The 21,202-nt window shown below is 41.6% G+C and overlaps 1 protein-coding gene and 1 long non-coding RNA gene across 3 annotated transcripts in view; one reads left to right on the forward strand and one right to left on the reverse strand.

Annotated features, from left to right (window-relative positions):
* Positions 1-1,296: 1,296 nt before the first annotated feature.
* The window catches only part of FBN1 (fibrillin 1), a 241,102-nt gene continuing 221,196 nt past the window's right edge, over positions 1,297-21,202 (reverse strand). The window contains exons 57-66 of one of the 2 annotated variants that reach the window (XM_012442316.2): positions 21,058-21,183; positions 20,278-20,484; positions 18,464-18,589; positions 18,109-18,231; positions 14,816-14,932; positions 14,432-14,560; positions 13,560-13,679; positions 8,462-8,693; positions 5,551-5,725; positions 1,297-4,348 (exon numbers count right to left, since the gene is read on the reverse strand). In XM_012442316.2, coding sequence (XP_012297739.2) covers positions 3,959-4,348; positions 5,551-5,725; positions 8,462-8,693; positions 13,560-13,679; positions 14,432-14,560; positions 14,816-14,932; positions 18,109-18,231; positions 18,464-18,589; positions 20,278-20,484; positions 21,058-21,183 — 1,745 coding nt within the window. In that variant the 3' untranslated portion in view covers positions 1,297-3,958. Of the gene's footprint in view, positions 4,349-5,550; positions 5,726-8,461; positions 8,694-13,559; positions 13,680-14,431; positions 14,561-14,815; positions 14,933-18,108; positions 18,232-18,463; positions 18,590-20,277; positions 20,485-20,593; positions 20,656-21,057; positions 21,184-21,202 lie in introns of those variants that run through there. The other variant, XM_064365642.1, reaches the window with a different exon arrangement.
* Positions 9,781-12,145, forward strand: LOC105710070 (uncharacterized). The gene is made up of 3 exons (XR_001105672.2): positions 9,781-9,967; positions 10,565-10,734; positions 12,057-12,145. It is a non-coding gene; the product is annotated as an uncharacterized LOC105710070 (long non-coding RNA).

Below are 21,202 nucleotides of genomic sequence, written 5' to 3' on the forward strand. Positions count from 1 at the left end.
CCTTTTGCTTAAAAGCTCCACCTCTGTGTTGCTTAGATTTGAACCCAAGCAATGGATTCCAGAAGTAGTTGGAAGGCTTGGAGCCTTCTAGCTGACACCATAACCAACCAACAGGGGGCACAGGGGAGCATAGAGAGGATAATGTTGCCTTCATTTATGAAACGGGAATGGCCCCAGAGATAAAAAATCATAATGAATAGAGAGCAGAGGGTTGCGCTAGCCAGAAATTGCACCCACTTACCTGCTATAACTCGGTTCAATTAAAAGGGATGCACCTTCCAACAGTAAAAAAAAAAATCAGTTTGTAAAGGTCATAATTCTTTTTTTTTTGAGATGGAGTCTCACTCTGTCACCCAGGCTGGAGTGCAGTGGTGCAATCTCAGCTAACTGTAATGTGTACCTCCTGGGTTCAAGCAGTTCCCCTGCCTTGGCCTCCGAGTAGCTGGGACTACAGGTGCGCACCATCATGCCTGATTAATTTTTGTATTTTTAGTACAGGGGCGTTTCGCCATGTTGGCTAGTTTGGTCTCAAACTCCTGACATCAAGTGATTTGACTGCCTTGGCCTCCCAAAGTGCTGGGATTACAGGGGTGAGCCACGGCGCCCAACCATAATTCAGGTTTGAATAAAAAATTCAAAGCAGCCTATTTCCTAAATCGAGGTTTATGACTTTGTTTGAAAGAAAGGAAACATTTTAGATTTATTAGCAGTTAGTTGGAACAACAGAATTTGTGATTGCTGTCAGGTCTTGCCAAATGCATGTCGGGTGTCAAATGTACAAGACCCTCATGTTTATGCAGACATTTGTGGGAATGTCTTTGAGATCCAATCCTGTAAATGGCCTCAGTTATGGGTACACATGGAAATTTGCAAAATCAAATGTACAGTCTTCTTCTAGCTCTCTAACCCTAAAACTCAGAATAATATAGATAATCCTTTCCTAACTGATACATAATGTCAGGCTCATACTGGGTTTCAAAAGAGCGTAATGAAGTAAATTGTTTTTTTTTTTCTTCTCTCTGTTTTACAAAGTGTTTAAAATTGGCGAGGGGAAAATAATTGTCTTCAGCTATAAATGTGACACTAATATTTCTACCTGTAATAATCTTCTAACCTTAAAAACAATGTCCTTAAATCATTTAATAATTACATTTCTAATAATTACATTTCTAATACAGTTCTCTAAGAACTACAGTTAAAACCAGAATAAAGTATATTCTGTGGACCAAATCGACTGTAATTAAAAAATTCCTAACAGTTTATGGGTGTATGAGTTTTAAGGATACTAGTACAGCATCAACCTAATTGTCCTTTATTTTGGCTCATCTAATTTACAGACATGATTTCTGAAGTTTAACAGTATTTGTAATGGCAATGTCCAAAGCGATTTTGGCTGAGTAAAGAACTATTTGTTGAACAAAAATGTAGTTGTTTGTGCAAGTTTAAACATTTCACAAGGCCAGCTGAGTTCATTTCAACCCTACTTACAAAATAATTACTGGCAAATGAAATGGCTGAGGGGGTAGAGACAAGACATTGTCAAGCTTCTGAGAGATTTACAAAGCCAAGTTCTTCAACTATTGAAAGTGAAATTGAAAGGTCACAGACAATTGAAAGGTACAGGTTTAAATCTCAGGATTAAAAAGAGTTCCAACAAGAGGAATATTTACAATGGAACAATGAGTAAAATGTTTTGTTACAGTCAGAAACATGGAAAATATGCTGTTCGAAATTGTTGGCTCTGGAATAAATAAAATCCAGACTTGGACTATTAAAAATATCAAAGTGATCCACTGTGTGCCAACTCCATTTTCTCCCGTTGTTATAAAGAAAATCCATTATTGAATATAATGCAGTTCTGGTTAAATTATCAAAGACATTTTCCACATGCAAACTGTTGTTTACCATAGGCTGTATGTTCTCTAACAATTTTAATATACCTCTATCACATGGTTCCATAGGTACAGAGTTAGAAGGAAATTGTGAGTTACATTTTAACCTCTTACCCAAGTTACAAACCTCCTCTGTAATAGTCATTCAGCTCATTCTGTTGAGCACCTATTATAAACAAAATTAGAGATACAAAATGTTGATGGCCTGTTAGGTGGAAGAAAACATCTTTCTTCAATGGTTGCCATTAAGCCTAGACTGAAACTCTTTTATCTTGTGACAGGGAGCTCAGCACAGTGCAAGGAAACCCATTGCTTCAGTGAGTAGCTCTATAATTGGGACCGTGTATATTAATCCGGGGCTGACATCAGCTGACCCTGGTTTTGCTGACATCAGCTAACCCTGGAATAATATGCGCCAAATCGATACCATTTTTTTTTTCAGCTGAGCTCTTCAAAGATTTTGAGAGGATTTTCCTGTGTCCTACCTAGTTCTCCGCCCCACCTTCATGCAGCAATCTTATTTCCCCTTATTTTCACTACCACAAAATGCTTTCCTGCCCTTAGGGATTTAAAAGATTATTTCGTATCAACGGAATGAGTCCAACAGCTAAATATTGAATATTGCACTTAAAACAGCCTTTTAAAATTATGACATTAAGAAACCAAGAGTTACAGCAATTAGATGCAGTCTGGGATTATCCCTTTGTAATTAGATGAGCATTGACTAACAAATGTTGAGGGGAAAAAAATGGAACAGACTACCTAATGCTTACCAAAACTGTGTATACTTAAGAGGGGGTCATGATAAATTATTATAATGAAATTCATGTGCTCTAAGACAATATTGATATTTTAACTATTTAAATCTGAGTTTAAAAGTCACAAGATTAATTAGCTCACATTTCAGAAATGACTCTACAATCTAAATTTCTCACAAGCAAGTCAGGTTAATGACACCAGACTCTGCTATCTTCAATGGATAAAACAAGAGATTGACTCTTACGTTAAATTTTCTTCTAGTGGTTATACATTTAGTACCTTTATAAGCCATAACTAACAGACCCAGGATAAGTTAAATCCAGAGCCTATCTTTAGCCTCCGGAATGGCCCCTCCAACCCCAAATCCATGCAAGAACACAAAGCCAGGGGGTAAACTAAAAAAAGAAGAGATTGTTTTATTGTGACATTTATGACATTGACCCCTTGTTGACAGGAATGACCGAGGGTAATCTTGGCATATTGCACATGCTGTGATGAAGGATGCACTGGTGATCCTCTGGCCACTGAGGCTGTTTCCTGGTCCTCCCAGACCTCTATGCACGTGTGGGCCAGTCACAGAAATTTCATTACCACTTGGTGTATACATTTAACAAGTCTTTGGTCTTAATAAGCACCATTACAAACCCTCACATTAAGGGCATTATTATTCTAGTTTATAAATGTTTCAATGATAAAAAATAGCATGATTACAGTATACACACACTTAATTTACATGTAATGTATTATACTCATAACTGAGATAAGCTACTGAACTAACTTTGGTTGATTGAAATTAATGAAGTATTGGAACTGAATATTTGTAATTTGGTTTCTAAGTTGTGTAAATATTACAGTGCATTTATAAATCTAGTTTGAAAATTGACTAGCACCAAATAGATATCATAAATGGCCAACCTAGTACTTGTATTTGGAGAAGCAAAGTTTACAAATTTGCAAAAAAAAAGAGTGGTCCATCAATTGAAAGCACATTCCTGTACGTTTGCTGGAAGGATGGCATGTCAGCATAAATGGCCAACCCCCAATGGAAATACATGTCCCAGTTTTCAAGAATCAACACATATGACAAGGTAGCTTAGCTACACACATGAGAAGCCTGAGAAAGTGGTTGTTTTGAACTAGGGCAGTCACCTGTACCTTGCTTTGGTAATACAAGAATAGTGCTTATTTATACAAATTTACTTGGTGAAAGATTGTACCTATGATATGATGCTTCTGATTGGGGGAAAATACAGTTCTACCTATCTCTATTTGTTTTTCTTTTAATTATTTGGTCTCTGGATGGTGAATTAATGAAGCAAAATCTGGATTTTCATCTTCAGATTATCACCCAGTTCACCACTGAGGTAGTCTTTGTCATATTTGTCTTCTAGCTGGTTGAGTTCTTTCTTTTTATAAAGCGGAGTACTACTGATTTGTAATGAATAGGTTCCAGCCACTGGCTTCTTCTTTGTGAAGTGGAGGTAGCTGATCCCTTCCTTTTGGTTGATTTTAAAGAAGCCATCTTCATTTCCAGATTTGATCAAGTATCTGTTGTGATTCGTCAGAGTCGTAAGAGCTGGAAGGAGTTCTAGGATTCGAACCTTGTTACTAACGTGGGAAATATTGAAAGCAAAGATGACCGTCTTCTCAACATCCCAACTTGCAAGGCTCACATTAGCTTCTGTCTCAGACTGATCCTGGGAAGACAAAGGGCAATGTGTTAAACACAGTGTACCTATGCCACTTAGCTCTCACAGTAAAGAAAAAGCTACTCAAACGTCACACTAATACAATTTTCTGCCTTATGCTGCATACACAACATTGAAAACACAGTCATAAAGCACTTTGTTTAAACCACAAATGTATTAAATTGGCATATATTTGTAATATTCGAAAATATTAGCTGATGTCAGGAAGAAAGGCAGGTCGAAATCATTTGTATCTGGAGGTCTCAAAGTATAGTCCCTGAACAAGCTGCATCAACATCACCTGGGAATCTGTCAGAAATGCAAATTCTCGGCATCCCCCTAGACCTCCTGAATCAGAAACCCTGGGGATGTCTCCCAGCAATCCATTTTAACAAGACCTAGTAGGTGGTTCAGCTGCACACTCAAGTTTGAGAACCACTGTTTTAATAGATTATTTTCTTTCCAACGACTTATCTCATTTCTTAAGCGACAACAGATGGGTTGCAGCACCAATACGAAGGAGCAGACTATTTCAATTTGCTTCACTGATGCAAAACCACCCCCTCCGAAGGACACACCTATGAGCCTACTTCCTGACTGCGATGATCTGCTAAATTCAATGCTTTTTTACCTGGCTCCTTTCTTGCCTCTATGGGACCACATGTGCTGGATTCTATGGGCCTGGAGCCAGAGGTCTGGGTAAATATCTGTGCACTTCGGAGTTGACTGAAAGGCTGCAGAAGCCGTAGGCAAAGGAAACCAGGCTGCTTCAGCTCCACGTTATTTTTGTCTGCAGTCCAAGTTCCCTCACACTCCACATGGCTCTTTTCAGTAGAGGAGCCTCTAGCATTCAGAACTTGGCGCCCCTATGTAGGGAGCACTATGTCACTTCGCTGTTCTGCCCACTTGCTGTCCTGGATCTCAGACCTTATCCTTTCAGCAGACTTTGGGTGGGTAGTTGACTTTTTTTGGCGAGACAGAGGAAATGAGCAAGTATGTGAAAACCTTCAAATGGCCACTCCCGCAAAGCAGCAAGAAACTCCAGAAAGCCCCACAGCCTCTTGTAAAATGCAGCCTAGAGCTCAGGGAATGTCTGGAGTTTCTCTCTGGGGAGCTTTTTCACACTTTGGAGCATCCTCGGAGGAAACCACAGGAATCTGGGAGGGCTTTGCACAATAGGAGACATCAGGAGAAACGACCTTCTGACCCACCTCGATATGGGAGGCATCAGTTTCATTTGTGCTTCTCCGTTTCCTGCCCCGTTTGGGGTAGCCATTGATCTTACACTCATAACAAGCCTCTGGGGAGAGTGAGTTGTCATCCATCTCACCACTGACAGGTGGCTCTGGGTTTCCTCGGCCCATGCCCATTCCAGAAACACAGTGCCTGCAGCAGAAGGGGAGCACAGATGCTTTTCGTTAGAATGGGAAGACAAGGTAGGTGGTACAAGAGTTCTGGTGAAGCCTGGCCCCTGTACTTGTGAGATACAGCCCTCGCTTGTCCACTGGAGGATGAGCTGGTTCTGAGAACTACATTGAGAGGTCTTCTGTTTGGCCTCTAATTCCTAGTTGCCGGAGTGTACTGATTTCTTTCGACTACCTATCAAGACCCTGTTTTGCATATTTATTTATCCCTTAATTCCCACATCTCACATGGAAGGCCTTTTGCAGTACTTCCACTGGGGAGGAGACACAGAGTGGAAACTAGAGAATGGTAGATGAGGGAGGCCATGTAACTTGGGAGGCTAAATAAAAATGGCTTCTCTTTACGAACCAGGCTCCATGGGAGTGAGCAAGGTGTGAGACATCACTGCTGAGTTTCCTGCATTCTCCCACTTCCATAATTACTCCTCACTCAAGCTTCTGAGCAATTGCTCCTATTCCTTCATGTTTCACTTTTGCTGATGCTACTGAGGATAAGAAGAGAGCTCCAGATGGTAACGAAGGTTAATGTAATAAACTATGAAGATATGCAGTATATAAAATGCATGCATCAGGGCTTGCCCAACTGTGGGAAACTGTTTCAAGTCATTCAAAACCACTAGGGCCACTGGCTCTGACTCATATGAAGGCGGATAAACAAACCCATGCCCAAGAGAGAACTAGTTCAGTTGTTTTTCTTTGCCTTTCAGTTATCAAAGCCAAGTTATGGAGGGAGGCTTGAATGTTTCACAAGTACCTTGTTTTGTTATTCTGCTTACTATTTCTGAGGCCACTTGGAATGTGTGTTTATCAAGCTCCTCTTTCCAAATGTGTTGAAACATGTGAATGGTCCTTAAAAGAATCTTTATTTGGGGGCAGAGTCCACTCTAGTGATTCAGAGAGGTCTAACTGTTTTAAATGGGTAGATTTCTAATAATGGGTCATAATGTAGACCAAACATTATTTATCTGTTTTTCTGTAATAGCCGATCTGCTTTTTAGAACTTATTTTCCTATATACCCTTGGGATTCAAAATACGTTGCCAATGAACATAATATATTGTATTTCAAAGTAATTTACGGGTTCCTACTATTTCTCCCAATCTTTCCAGAGCTCAATACATTTCCTTTCCTCTTTACCTTGCAACATGAAATATGTAGAAACAGTGCAATGGATGAAATGATAAATGCTCATCCTATGTGTGTATGCACATGTGTATACATTCACACAATGATGACATTAGTAGGAGGTAAACTCCAAATCTGCAGGCTTTGGTTCCTTTCTCAGAACTCCTTTCCAGTATTTTCATATCCCAGGAGCACCACTTATAAGAAGTGTGACTACAAAATCCCACTGGCCAAAAGCCAGTTTAGAGTGTCACAATTTTTGCTGGGAAAAAATGGTTCTGGCATTAAACTATAAAGAATGAGTCTACTGAGAGCCAGACACAAACATCTGGGAATTTGTGTCCGAATGCTGGCATTCTGTGTGTTTCTCACGAAACATTCTTCTACCTACCCAGATCCAAACGAATCACTTGGTGTCTGTATGTCAAGAAATCAAAGACTGCTACATTAATAATTTAATATGAGTGTGGATGTGTGTGGGGTGTGTGTACATGCATGTGGGGGAGTAATGTGTATGTATATTTAATGTCTATGTGTTCCTAATTAAAAAGTTAAAATGTGCACTTTCAGGATAGCTAAAACTAGGTAGACACCTGAGTCCAGATTAATTCAGCAGGAAAAAAGATCCAAACTTTGAAAATTTAACACTAAACTTTTAAATCACTTAGTAAAATAAAAATGTCGTGCCTGCCCCAACTCTCACACAGACATACCTGTAATTTGATGAAGTTTTTTTTTTTTAACCAGAAAAATAGTGTTTCAATTATCATACCTAATGTACCTTGGGTAATATATATATATATTTTTTTGAGACGGAGTTTCGCTCTTGTTACCCAGGCTGGAGTGCAATGGCACAATCTCGGCTCACCGCAACCTCCGCCTCCTGGGTTCAGGCAATTCTCCTGCCTCAGCCTCCTGAGTAGCTGGGATTACAGGCACGCGCCACCGTGCCCAGCTAATTTTTTTGTATTTTTAGTAGAGACGGGGTTTCACCATGTTGACCAGGATGGTCTCGATCTCTTGACCTCGTGATCCACCCGCCTCGGCCTCCCAAAGTACCTTGGGTAATATTTAATGTAAATTCAAGTTTGAAATGTAAAATATAATTTAAAACCCTAAATGATCTCCAACTCAAAGGGATATCTTTGACTTATCCTAACAGGAGCTAGATAGAAAGGCATTTTAAGTCAAGATGGAATCCTGCCTGCCCCAGGGGGAGACTGGATCAGTAGTGTGCAGGGTAAGCCCAGTTCTGTCACTGGTTGGCAAAGAGGTGCACTTATGGAGACATGAATCGCTTTACAACAAGATGTGAAGATCAAGACAATGAGATCGAGAAGTCATATAGTGAGATATCTACAATGTAGTGTCATTACTTTGATGTTCCAGAAATCCAGATGCTTCTTTCAAATGAAATAACCTAAAACTTTTGCCAAGCTAACTGCAATTAATTTTAGGATTACAAAAAGTACGGTTGTCCTCTACCAGAACAAGTAATTTTGAGTTCAGTATACTTAATTATATTACAAATGAGAGAATCTCCAATCATCAGGACCAGAAAGAGCAGTGCTTACCCTTGGCCTATGCGGAAGTAACCAGGTGGACAGCCACACAGGTAACCGCCCTCAGTATTGGAACAGCCGTAGCTGCAGGGGGCCTGCGAAGAGCCACATTCATTGATGTCCTGGCATCCTCCACTGAACTGCTCAAACTGGAAGCCGGCGGGACACATGCACTTGTAGCTCCCCAGAGTGTTGTGACAGGAGGCTCCTCCACAAATGTGGGCGCTGAGGCATTCGTTTTCATCTGCGGGGAAAATGAGAAGCAGCATGTGTGGCAGCAGCCAGAGATTTCTATTGAGGACACTGGATCTGACCATTTGCTGCTGGCCAGCTGGCCCTCAGCTAGGCTCTCAGGAAGGTAAGGTAGGCAGAGGTGGCTGGGTGGGGACAGCAACAGCAGAGAAAGATGCGGGCACAGATGTGGCCTCTTTGTTGTGAGTAAACATGGAAGATGAGGTCAGATGTACCAGGCAGAGGGCGTTAGAGGATGGCATTCTGAGGACCAGCCGACTCCAGTTCTCATCAGAAGTCAACACTGGTATCTTCTGCTCCACGTAAACATCTAGTAATGAACCAACATGGTGCTGGTCTGTAGCTAAGATTTAGAGTTCAAGATGGGAAAGAAGGAATCTTGCGATTCTTTGTGCCCTTGTTTCACAAGTGCCGAGAGGAGATAAATATCTCAAAAGCAGAGATCAACCATTTTCCCGGAGCCTGCGTTCCCCGTCTGCCTATTTCAGGATGTGCCGATCTGGCAAGGGCTGAGATCCTGCCCGAAGTGTCTGCCCCACTTGGATTTCCTTTTCAAAAATCTGAAAAAGCCCCCAGGTACTTGTTCTGGGGGATGAATAGTGCCTTCTGGTATGTCTGCTCCCATCACTGAATCGGCCCCTTCCTTATTCAAACCAGCCTCCTGCCCAGAGTGTCTGAGCCCTGTCTAAAACTAAGTGTGGCTGGAAGAGAGTCGGTGCAGACTTCATGAGCAGTAATTGGGGGAAACCCACAAGAGAGACAGAGGCTGCAGGACTGGATACCCACAGGGACCTGCCAAGTCTGATGTTAAGAAGCAGGAAAAAGAACTCTTTAAAAAATCAACTAGAAAGGAGAAAACCATAAGTTTCTCATTATTTCTGATTTATAATTTTTGGAAGTCTCCAATATATTTTTGTAGACCTGCCTTTGCAGGGCAGGTTGGAAACTTGCTGGTTAGACATTTCTTAATTGCCATAGCCCATTCTCAGGCATATGTTCATTTGAATGTAGGGAGATTGGCCTTCCCTTCACTTAGTGGATACTCACTTCCTATGGAAGAGAGGAAGGGGAAGGGAATGAATGTTTATTAGATACCTATTAAATGTTAGATAGGATATAGGTATTACCCATTCATTTCCTTAGCTTTCCTAACAATTCTGAGAAAGAGGTGTTATATTCTCTGTTTTACAGCTGAAGAAAGTGAGGCTCAGAAAGACCTTCCAAGATCTCACAGCCAGCAGCAGCGGGGCAGAAATTCACAGCCAGGTCAGTTGGACTGCAATGGCCATCCATGTGCTTTCCTTTATACCACAGTGCCTCTCTAGAGACGCTCCCACATTTAAGCTGGTGTTTTCTTTCTCCTATAATTAGTTTACCTTCTTTGCTAAGGCAGATTCATTTATAAATAAAATTGTTTCTCAAAAAATTTATTTTTATTTTTTTAAATTAGAAAACAGGTAGATAAAAGTGATGCTCACTTGTATATATTTAGTAGCTACTCACATTGTCTTCCTGCCTGCCTTCCTTCCATATCTCCTTCCCTTCTACCTTCTTTCCTTCTCTCCTTCTGTTCTTCCTTCAGTCCTTCCCTCTTTTTCCCTTCCTCCCTCCCTTCTTGCCTTTTTTCCCTTTCTCTGCCCTCTATCCCTTCTTCCCTTCCCTTTCCCTCCTTCCCTTCAGCTATAGGTCTATCACCTTAACTTTGGCTGTGTGAAGACCTTTTGTATTCAAAGACCTTCAAATCTCCACCCAAGGTCACTTAGGCTTCAGGACTCTTAGAAATAACAATTTTCTCTTTCTCATTCTTCCCTTTCTCTTTCTATGCTCAACCCATCGTCTCTGTTCTTTCTCTTTATTTTAAAGTGAGGATGAGATGTGCAATAAAGAGCAAGAGAAACCGTGGGCACCAAGCTCCATGTCCAACAAAGAATGATGAAGCAAGTGTATTAGCTTCAGTGGAGAGAAGACCTCTGGGCTGATGTCTGGCGCCTCCATGTCCATCCTCCACCTTCTCCACCCGCTCTTGGCCCCAGGTGGGTGATTTATGGAACATGAGCAAGCTCTGCTCCCCTGTCCTCCACTTCTGGTTGGCCTCAGCCATCTGTTTCTTGCTGGGACCTTGACTAATAAAACCTGTAAGGCGTGGGTATATGAGGGGGAAGACTTGTCATTCTATAACTTAGATTTATTCTGTGTTTTCCCTCCAAAGGGCAGAAGGAGGACCAATGGTGAGAAATTAGAGGAGAAGCGATTTTTTTTTTTTAACCAAAAAAAACCATTTCTAAGTATTAAAAGCTTTCTATAGATAGACTGGGCTATCTTGGGAGAAAGTGTGTGCCCTTCAAGGTGGTATTTAAGCCAAACTGGGATAAGCAAGGAACTTAGAGAAGGATTTATGTATTAGGAAAGAAGGAAGACTAGATTTCTAAGGTGATTTTTAACTTTGAGCATCTATCTGTGTTACTACAAATATCAAGAGTTCTCCCCGCCCCTTTCACACTCTTTTTATTTTACATTTTACCCCCTCCCCAAGAATTTAATAGTTTAAAGTAAACTTGCTTATCTAGGTTGGAGAGGTGGGATGGAGTGGAGCACAGATTAAAATAAGAAATTGGCAAATATTCAGTGTTTACAGTTTGAAAATAGCATGATTTTGCACTCGCCCTTTTTATCAATCAATATACAAATGCCATCATTTGGTTAACATGTTTTTCACTTTTCCTGACCTTTTTCATCTCTGCACCCTGGAGCAAATGACTGTACCCGGAGTTTTTTTACAATCCCAAATATATGTCTGATTCTTCAGTCGGTACTTAGGTGAGGGTTTTGTTCGTTTCATAAAAAGAGACAATTCAAATTTTATCAAAACAGCATTAAAGTCTAAAAACCACTCCTTAAAAGCAGATGGAAACCCACCACTCTGTCCTCTAAAATCAAAGGCTTCAGCATCCAGCTTGCACTGTTCATGATAAGCTGTGGCCTTAAGGGAGTACCGATATGAAAATTCACAAATGTAGGATGGGCTTTCTTTAACTAATTTTCTCTGTGGCAAAATGGGTCAAAACTCCATCTACCTGCAAGCTGAATTTTTTGAAATTTACTTCTTGAAAACAATGAAATCAGTGGCCCCCTCACCCCAAAGAGTGAACTTGCAGCCATCTGTGAGTGAGGATCCAGGGAGGACTGGTCTAAGAGATCTGCTCTGTTTCTAGTGGTTCTGGGGAAGCTATTTTAGCCCAAGGCGATGCTCATTCTAGATAACTCTAATTCTCACGATTTATGAGGGCAATTTGGCATTTGGAGGCATTAAGAACCCCAAACTACTTCTGACTTCTAAATGAACTTATTGTTTTAGAGTGTCCAGCCAGGAGATGACCTTCACGAGACCCAAGCAGAATCTCCGGGAAACTAGTTCATGGCCTGGTCACCTCTACTATCCTCGGACCGAAGGTAGGAGGAGGAGGAGAAGGTACAGGAGTGACATACCTTTCCTCTCTTAAGTTTTTTCACATAGCTCCAGTGTTATTAAAGGGACCTACATAATGAGAACAGACAGGCTCATAAACTGGGTACTGAATCAACAAAGTTCACTCTGGAAGTTCTGTGAACAATGTCAGAAACTGGTGATTAAATCCAAGACCTCCCTGAGCTGATAATGAACAGACATTTTTATTAAAACCAGACAACTAGCCAGACACTTGTGCAGTCTAAACCGCCATAGCACAGAGGCCACTTTAGTCAACCCTATGTGCCACTGCAAAACTGTGTCTTGTGCGGAATCAAGCTAGATGAGAAAGATGATTTTGATAAATGAAAACACACCAAATATGACCTCATCTGCATGAACGTGAACCACTGCAATGCCAAGCCTGCACCCAGGAAGCAGTCATTCTTTTGAGTTTTTGCTAAGGAGGGCTCTGTACCTAATAGTGTGTCAATTAGAAAAGGTTACCAAAGCACCAAGCTTGCAGTGGCACTCCAGATGCTTGGAATGAAAAAAAAAAACAAGTGAATGTGACACTTGAAAGGCAACCCTACATCAGAGTGTTAGGAGTTCTGAGGGTGAGCTGAGATGGCGCCATTGCACTCCAGCTTGGGCAACAAGAGCAAAATTCCATCTCAAAAAAAAAAAAAAAGCGTTGTGGGTTCTAGTTCCAGGCATGTCACAAAAGACCTGGGCAAGGACATACTCCCTTCTCTTCCTGGACTTCTAGGTCTTTATCAGTTAAACAAAGTACCTGAGCTGAATGGCTTCTGGTAACCCTCCAAACTCATACTGTTTGGATCCTCTGATGTGCATTAAGAGTTATTTTCCCATGACATTGTAGAACATCGTTTCAATTTAATGAGAAGAGTCTGCAGCTCTCCCTTGAAGAACTTAGCAATCTTGAAAAAAAAAAAAAAAACCCTTCTCGTGTCTGCTGCTTGCACTCTGTCCCAAAATGTGTAGAGCTGAACAGAACTACTTTGGCATCTTCAGGCCAAAAGTCACTCAAAACAGCCTCTGGCTGGCTGATATTTTTCAATCATAAGTAAAGTTTTTGGACCCCTGATGTGAACAGAGCTCAAGTGTGGGCTGGTGGCTAGCAGTGCAGCAGGAGGCTGGAGGATACTGGCGTCAAGAAGTGCCAGGGGCATTTCATTTCAGATGCTCTCGAGCACCCTCTATCACGATATTTTTTCTTACTTTGGTGTTTTGCAAAAACTGTTATTTTCCTTGTGTTTCAACCAGGTTAGGGCAAATTTAAATGAGCATTAGTTGCTTCAGTAACACATTTACAGCTTCAGAAAGAAAGCAGTGTTTTGCTTCATAGGAGCTGACAGCCATGCATCTTGAGAGTGAGGAGAAGTTACTTGCCGACACACTGGTTCCACTGGTAGTGCTGGAGGTAGCCCTGGGGGCAGCTGCACCTGTAGCCCCCGATGATGTTCTGGCAGCCGTGCTGGCAGCGGTGGTTACCTTCGCACTCGTCCACGTCTGAAAAAGAAGCAGAACCACCATGACGCCAACTCCACGTCGCTCTGAAGCCACATGTATTCTAATGAGAAAGCTAGCCCCGACACATCCTACACATTATTCTACCACCAACAACTTCAAGAATATCTCTTCTGGAACTGCTGCTAAGTCAAGGGAGAAAAACATTCAGAGAGCCCCGGCAACATCTACAAATAAAAATGATCAGGAAATTAGTGCAGAGCCCAAAGTACTCTCCAGGACAGCTCTGAAGTTATTTGTGTTAGTTTTTTTTCTTTTTTTTTTTTTTATTTGGTGTGTGCCAGAATTAGAAATCAAAAGGTGTCAAAAGCCACAATCAGCTCCTACAAATATCATTTAAACTTTTAATTAAATGTCATCAGAAGAGCTATTCCTCATATGTTTACTCCACATGAGGGAAATCCCTTTATGGCTCTGGACCCAGTGACCAGAAAATTAATGAATCAAAGTCAAGAATCTGCCAATTTTTCTTGACTGACTTATTCCCTATTAGGTTAAATTAAAAACTGAGCAGAAAAGGTGTTGATATCCTTAGGAAAGGCATGTGTGTTAGACACAGGCCTGAGACAAAACATGAATCTCTGAGATACAGGCCCTGTGCACACTATTTTAGGGGTGGCTCCCTGGGCTCAGATCTGCTATCTCATAGAGGCTGATGATGAAGGTGCCAATAACTACGCAGGCCACCTCCACAGGGATTCACCAGCTGGATCGCAGCTGAGGTCTCTACCCACCTTCACAGCTGGAGCCAGTCTGATCAAGTGAGAATCCCCGCTGGCATTCACAGGTGAAGCTTCCAGGAGTGTTCTGGCAAATGCCCTTAGACCCACACAGATTGATGTCAGAGGTGCATTCGTTGTTATCTATGAGAAGCGGTGGAAGCAAAGAGGGGTTAAAATCCCCTAAAGCTCTCTTTGTATCGTTTAAAAGAAAGTTAGAAGGATGACTCAGAAAGGCCAAATAAGGCCAACAGCTCTCCACATCCACGTACAGGTGTGTGTGCTCACACGTACACACACTCATATATTTCTTCGAGCTTTTGTCTTCTTATCCCAACAGCAGAGGAAATGGAAAAGAATCGCTACATTCCATGTAGGATTTTTTCCTCTCCCACTCACCAATGCAGGCCGTATGGTGTTGGGTAAATCCGGGAGGACATTTGCACGTGAAGCCACCGATGGTGTTAACACAGAGGAACTGGCAGTTGTGTTGCTTGGTGGCACACTCGTCAAGATCTACAAGAAAATGCGAGATAGGCATTTGAACCAAGCCAACAAAACGCGATCAGAGAAGCCACCCCTATGAGGCAGCTCCAAGTTTTGATTTCGAAGTCTGAGATGACCCTGACCAGAAAGAAGGCACAGCAAACGCCAAGAAGAGACATAGTGTATAAAGCTCTGAAAGATAAAACAAGGCGTCAATTTGGACCCCTGTCCCCTCAAAAAAATATAGAGAGATCTTTGGGGACTCCAAGAAAACACAATTCTAATTGGAGAAATGCATGAATTCCTCAACAACGGAATTTCCAATAAATCATGACATTTTAAACAAATTTTATAATGAAGTAAAAGAGGAATGAGTCTGCACATTTTTCAGAGCATTGAAAATACCTATTTAAGTTGAAGCAAAGAGAAATGTTGAAGCTGGAAATGAATTTGCTGGCTTAGTTCTTTTCTGTTTGCTGTTTTTAATCTACTCAAACGAAGTCCTCAAAAACAAAATCTGATTCCTTTAGTTAGGGATTCTTCTTAGTATAAAATATAATAGAGCAATCAGACAGGAAACAAAACAAAGGAAAAATTCACTCTGATAGCTAAAGGCACTTTAGTAAAACTGCCTCCAGGCTGGGCATGGTGTTTCATGCCTGTATTCCCAGCACTTTGGGAGGCTGAGGCAGGCTGATCACTGTGAGCTCAGGAGTTTGAGACCAGCCTGGGCAACATGACAAAACCCCATGTCTAGTAAAAGTATAAAAATTAGCCAGGTGTGGTGGTACACGCCTGTAATCCTAGCTACCTGGGAGGCAGAGGTTGCAGTGAGCTGAGATTGCGCCACTGCACTTCAGCCTGTGCGATACAGTGAAACTTCATCTCAAAAAACAAAGAACTGCTTCCAGTGTTCATCCAACATTATTTTGCACATCTCAATAAAACCTTCTGCTTTGACCAGTCCTCTTTCCTCACTGCCGCAACTTCTAGCTGCATTCTCAACTCCAATGTTATTTCAAAATATCGAGAGATAAAACGTTCTGTCTAGCTTCTAGCTGAATTTTAATGATAATTTTACAATTGCTGCATATTCAGGAATAAACATTAGTGACCTTATTTTATCACAAATTTAACCATTGTACACCCACCATCTGCACAGCTGTGTTGGAGCTAGCTTTGCCAGTGACTGCTTTCACTCCACAGGTCCAGTTCCTGGCTAGAGTAACATCTGGAATGGACCTACACTGAGAGACCCTCTCCAGACTTGTCCTATAATGCAGCCTGTCCTATTCTTTGCACTACTGAGAGCTTGACTGATATGTACTCTCTATTCAGCTTTCTTAGAGCCTGTGGACTGGCTTTTCCTGTATACGGCCCAAGGAGCTTCGCTGGAGCAACATCGCACATTTGCTGAAGCTCATCTGCAACAGGTGAGGAAGATGACTCAGCGATTTCTTCTAACACTGCTTCATGAGTACAACACATGAAGAACAGCCGCAGTCGCTGTTCTTGCCTCCAAGAACGCCCTTCCTCCTCCCTTCTCCTCTAACCTGCATCCTACCCATCTCTCCTTGGGGATGTGCTGCTCTCACACTCCTCCCAGGGCCACCTTTCTGGTCTCTTTCTTCTCAGTGTTCATGGTGTACTTATCTGCACCATTCATTTGATATTTAGTAATATAAACTAAGTAAGTGGAAGAATTTGAACCTTATAAGAAAAAAACAGGAAAAGGGACAAGTTGTGAGTGGATATGTAAAAATTCTAGTTGTTCTTTGTTATTAATGCATTTTCATTTTCACCTTTTAATTGCTAGAAACTTTTGAGCATTTTCTGTCCCCAGAGGTTAGAAAAAAAGCTATAAATTTGTTTTGTTTGTTACAGATAATATATACAATGAGAGATATTTTCCCCTTGAATTTGGCTCTGAGTTACAGCTTCACATTGTGTAGAACTCAGAGTGACCCCAGATGTAAAACAAGTTCCACAAAGCTGTGATCAACTGTTCATTTATGATGGTCAAAATGTGTAAGTAGATCTCTCAACTTCCTCTCCCAAATCTAGAGGATTATACAGGCTTTGTGCTGCACAGGAAGGCCTCAGGCAGTTGCCCATGACATCATCCTCTGTTACATGCCTCTTAACTCTCCCTTTCAGCAGACACAGGAAAGAGGTCGAGAGCCCAACTTCTCGCTGCTCTCCACTTCTCTGCTCTCCTCCAATCTGGATCCCACCCATCTCTGGGGGGGTGTGCTGGTCCCACACTCTACCCTTCTAGCCTTTCTCGGTTTCAGTGGTACGCATAGCTACATCATTCATTTGATCTTTAGTTATATATACCAAGTCAGTGGAAGAATTTAAGCTTTATGAGAAAAAATAGGAAAAGGGACTCGACTCTACCCTTCACCTTCCTTACTCCTGTACGTTTCTATAAATTTCCTTCAAAGTTTCATGGCATGACATACTATCTCTTGCTCTACCACTTGGTCTACCTTTTCTTCTCCAAATCTCTCGTTTCCCAAATTATCATTAAGTATAACTCACCAGTGCCATTCACTACATATAACGTTCTTAGGAAAGGAGAGGAAGATGTTTACAGGAGTCAATTAACACCACAAAATTTTGTAAAGGATAACTTCTGGTTGAGAAGGGATTTTTGCCCAGAGCTTTGCTAGTTATTAATTCTGTGTGATACTCATGTTTCAGGGAAGCTCCTAGAAGGCAAGAATGGACTTTTTCTGCAGAACAAAAATCTGGACACAGCATCTAATTAACTAGGCACACTGTCCTCTAGGATCATGGCACTGATTATTCTGAGGCAGGACTTTCCTGGAAACCTGAACTATACGGCTGTATAGAATGAATAGAAAAACCAGAAAGCAGAGAGGAGGTCACCAAGTAAGAATCTGCCCCACCAGAGCCTTTGAGAGCTGGCCCTGCTATCTGAGACCCTCATGGATGGCTGCCATGGATACCCAGGGGGCATGCAGCGAGGATGGCTGCTCCCACTGGTCCTCCACAATCTCCCTGGCTTTAGCCTTTCTCCCTCCAGCATAGGAAGTGGGTCCCATGGAGGCATTAACCCCAGGGAAGCACCTCCTGCCTGTAGAGCAGGTCTTTCGGCTTGCCTGTGGAGTCCATACAGGCAGAGGAATGCAGCCATGTGTCAGGTGCTAGGTGAGGGGCAACAGTAAATTCTACCTCACCTTTGCAGCTCCTTCCATCCTCTTGCAGAATGTAGCCCTTCGGGCATGAACACTGGTAACTCCCTTCTGTGTTTTTGCAGATAAAATTGCAGGGTTTGGGAGCCTGGTTGCACTCGTTCAGATCTATGATCAAAGAAATACAGTGTGATTGTGCATCTAAAAATGATGTCTACATGCTCAATTTCCACAGGGTCTAACAAAGAATTTTAGTTCCGGGGAAAGAAAAAGTAAACTCTGTAAACTTTGATGATTGTCCCATAGACTTTTAAGATTTTTAGCTTGGGGGTTTTATTTTATTTTATTCCATAATCTAAAGTTTCTACTTGAGGATAAGCCATCAGAAATAGACACTTACCTACACAGGAAGTCCCAGTGATATCTGGAGTGTACCCAGTTTTACAAATGCAATGATATGATCCTCTGTCATTGACACATTCCCCATTCCGGCAAACATCATGGATAACCTTGCATTCATCGATATCTGTAATTTAAAAAATATAAAATAAGATAAATATATCATAAAACTGACAACATTAATATGTAGGGGTCACTTCAGTGTAAATACTAATAAATTGGGTTACTATATTAGGGGCCTAAGAAATTAAACCAATGGGATGATAGCATAAATTTATGTAATGGTAGCTATATGGAAAGGCAAACAAATAACTTCATTAGACTGTAATTGACAAAATAATTCAGCTACAGAAAATCTTTAAAAACAACAATTGGTCTTCTAAATGTATCTTGTTTTCTCTTCTGGGTCCACAAAACAGGGAGCCCATCTCGACATACGTGGCTTTGTGTGTCATCACATGCCATCAAGCTTGCCTCCTGCTGCTACCTCATAAATGAATCCCAGAAGCACATCCTTTGGAGGAGGAAACCCCATTTCCCTCCCAATATTACATGCTCAAAATAAGAAGTGAGTTTTTGGTTTTTTTTTTTACATTATTTTTGTTCTGTTTGGAGTTAATCCTGAAAAAGTTCAAGTGACATAATATTGGGGAAATGAGATGAACTTCTGTCCTCTGGTGAGGGGGAAACCAATCAGGGCTCTGGGGTAGATGACAGTGCTGGGGTTTTGCCGCCTGCTAAGGAAGGGAGACCCTCACTCATGGCTCTACCACAGAGACAAAGGCTGGGTCAGTATGCACTGCTGAGCATTAAAGCCACTGTCCTCCACATCCTGAACCATCTACCTCCTTAACTGCTTGGCGAAGTGCCAGTACAAGCACTTTCCACATGGGTTATCGACCCTTGCCTGCCAAATCACCATTTTATACCAACAGCTGGGTGTATCTGACCTTTAGAACTCTACTCTGAAGTAGAGAACAATTCAGCACTTCTTATTGGTCTCCAGAAATGAGTTTTTTCAACCATCTGATTGTTACAGCCTCTAAAGAATCACAAATTGCTTTTGGTCCCGCCATCTTATCTTTCTAGTTATGTTTTTTTTAAATCACATCCACTTCCATTATTCTGCCTTCGGCCAAATCTTTCCAATGTAAACAGAATCCTCTTAACCTCCTTCTTCCCCTTCACTTCCAGTTCCCTCCCAAGGAGCTCAAAAAAGCTCTCTCCTTTTCTCAGTCCTTTTATGAACTAAAAACTAATTGTAGTTACTGTTGATAAACATAGGAATGACATTAGTGACAGGCCTAGAAATCTCTAGAGTTGCCTCAGACAGTCTGACACTCTCTTCATCCTTCTCTAGTTCAGTAGCTTGTTCTTTTCCAGATGCAATTGTGTTTAATTGCCAAGATATCAGCATGTTTATACTTCTTTCATGTAATATAGTTTGGCCACTTTTAGAAGTTCTGCATCTTGGTAGACCGGTTTGGGCATTTAATGATCATTTATTTCAAAGTTCATCTAAAAAATTTAAAAAATTATATTCTGAGTAACCAACTGACTTATAGTAAACTTCTGTTTAAGAAGTTGAAGACTCACTGGGTCCTAAGCACACACAGGTTAATCAAGTGGACCAAGGGCACTTTGGCAGCATGGCCTCAAATGTCTAAAACTCCATACTGAAGAATTTTTGTTGGGCTCAGCTGTGCAACTCAACCTAGGCACATATTGCAGATTCTGTATTTTCATCTGTTTTTCACACACACACACAAACACAAACAGATTCCCTGCAAGTGTTTTTGGACCATAATGAAGTACCTGCTCCGTTGGTCATGAATCCTCGGCCATGGGGACAAAGTTTCTTGAAAGCCACAGTCCCCTGGAAAGGGCAGATCTCACAGTGGGGACCCCAGCCTCTCCCTCCATCACAGCAGCATTCAGATTTGGTGACAGGGTTCCTGTTGCTGGAGCCGATCTGACACATGTTTTGTAGCACCTCTGTGAAGCAGTACCCTTCCCGATTGTCTGGAAGGGACATTATATGGCAAAGGGGATGTTAGGAAATTTTAAGAGCAAAACAAGGTATTAAAAATTTGGTCAGATATAAAAACCAAAAAAGGATGTAACACTTTACCCTGGGTGAGAAGGAGCAAGAGGGGAAAGCTGGAGACAGCAGTAAAAGAGAAAGGATGACGTCTGAGGAAAACAAATAAGACATTCAGTAAGTAGGCAGAAAGACATTGGCCTAGACAAGCTTATAACTCTCTCTGCTCCCAGAAATACAGGGGAATAGCCATGCTTACAGAGAGAGGGGCAGAGAAACATATGGAAATGGATCGCGATCACCAAGGGCTTCAAAGCTAGCCAAGAAATTCCAAACAAGTGATTCAGGATCCAATTAGCAAAGGAAGAATTTAGCTGCAGGGTGGTGCTAAGCCCAATGGACAATCACAGTCACTACGGCATCTCCAAAATATGAACATTTTTCATCCTTCCTCAGATTTTGACATTTTCTTGTATTTCAAATAAGAGGTCTGGGTTTCCAGCATCCTAGTGTGGAGGCTGAGTTTAGGAAAGCGTGCTGCTGACTGTACTCACCAAGGCACTCGTCCTGGTTGGGGCTGGCGGTGAACCCATCATTACACTCGCAGGTGTAGCTTCCACGGGTGTTGAGACAGCGCCCGTTCTCACAGATCCCTGGCTTCGTCTGACATTCATTCTCATCTGTTTGATTTTACGGGAG

This window comes from Aotus nancymaae, unplaced genomic scaffold, assembly GCF_030222135.1.
Source record: "Aotus nancymaae isolate 86718 unplaced genomic scaffold, 86718_ANA_hifiasm-v0.15.2.pri h1tg000062l, whole genome shotgun sequence".
In the NCBI taxonomy this organism is placed as follows: Eukaryota; Metazoa; Chordata; class Mammalia; order Primates; family Aotidae; genus Aotus; species Aotus nancymaae.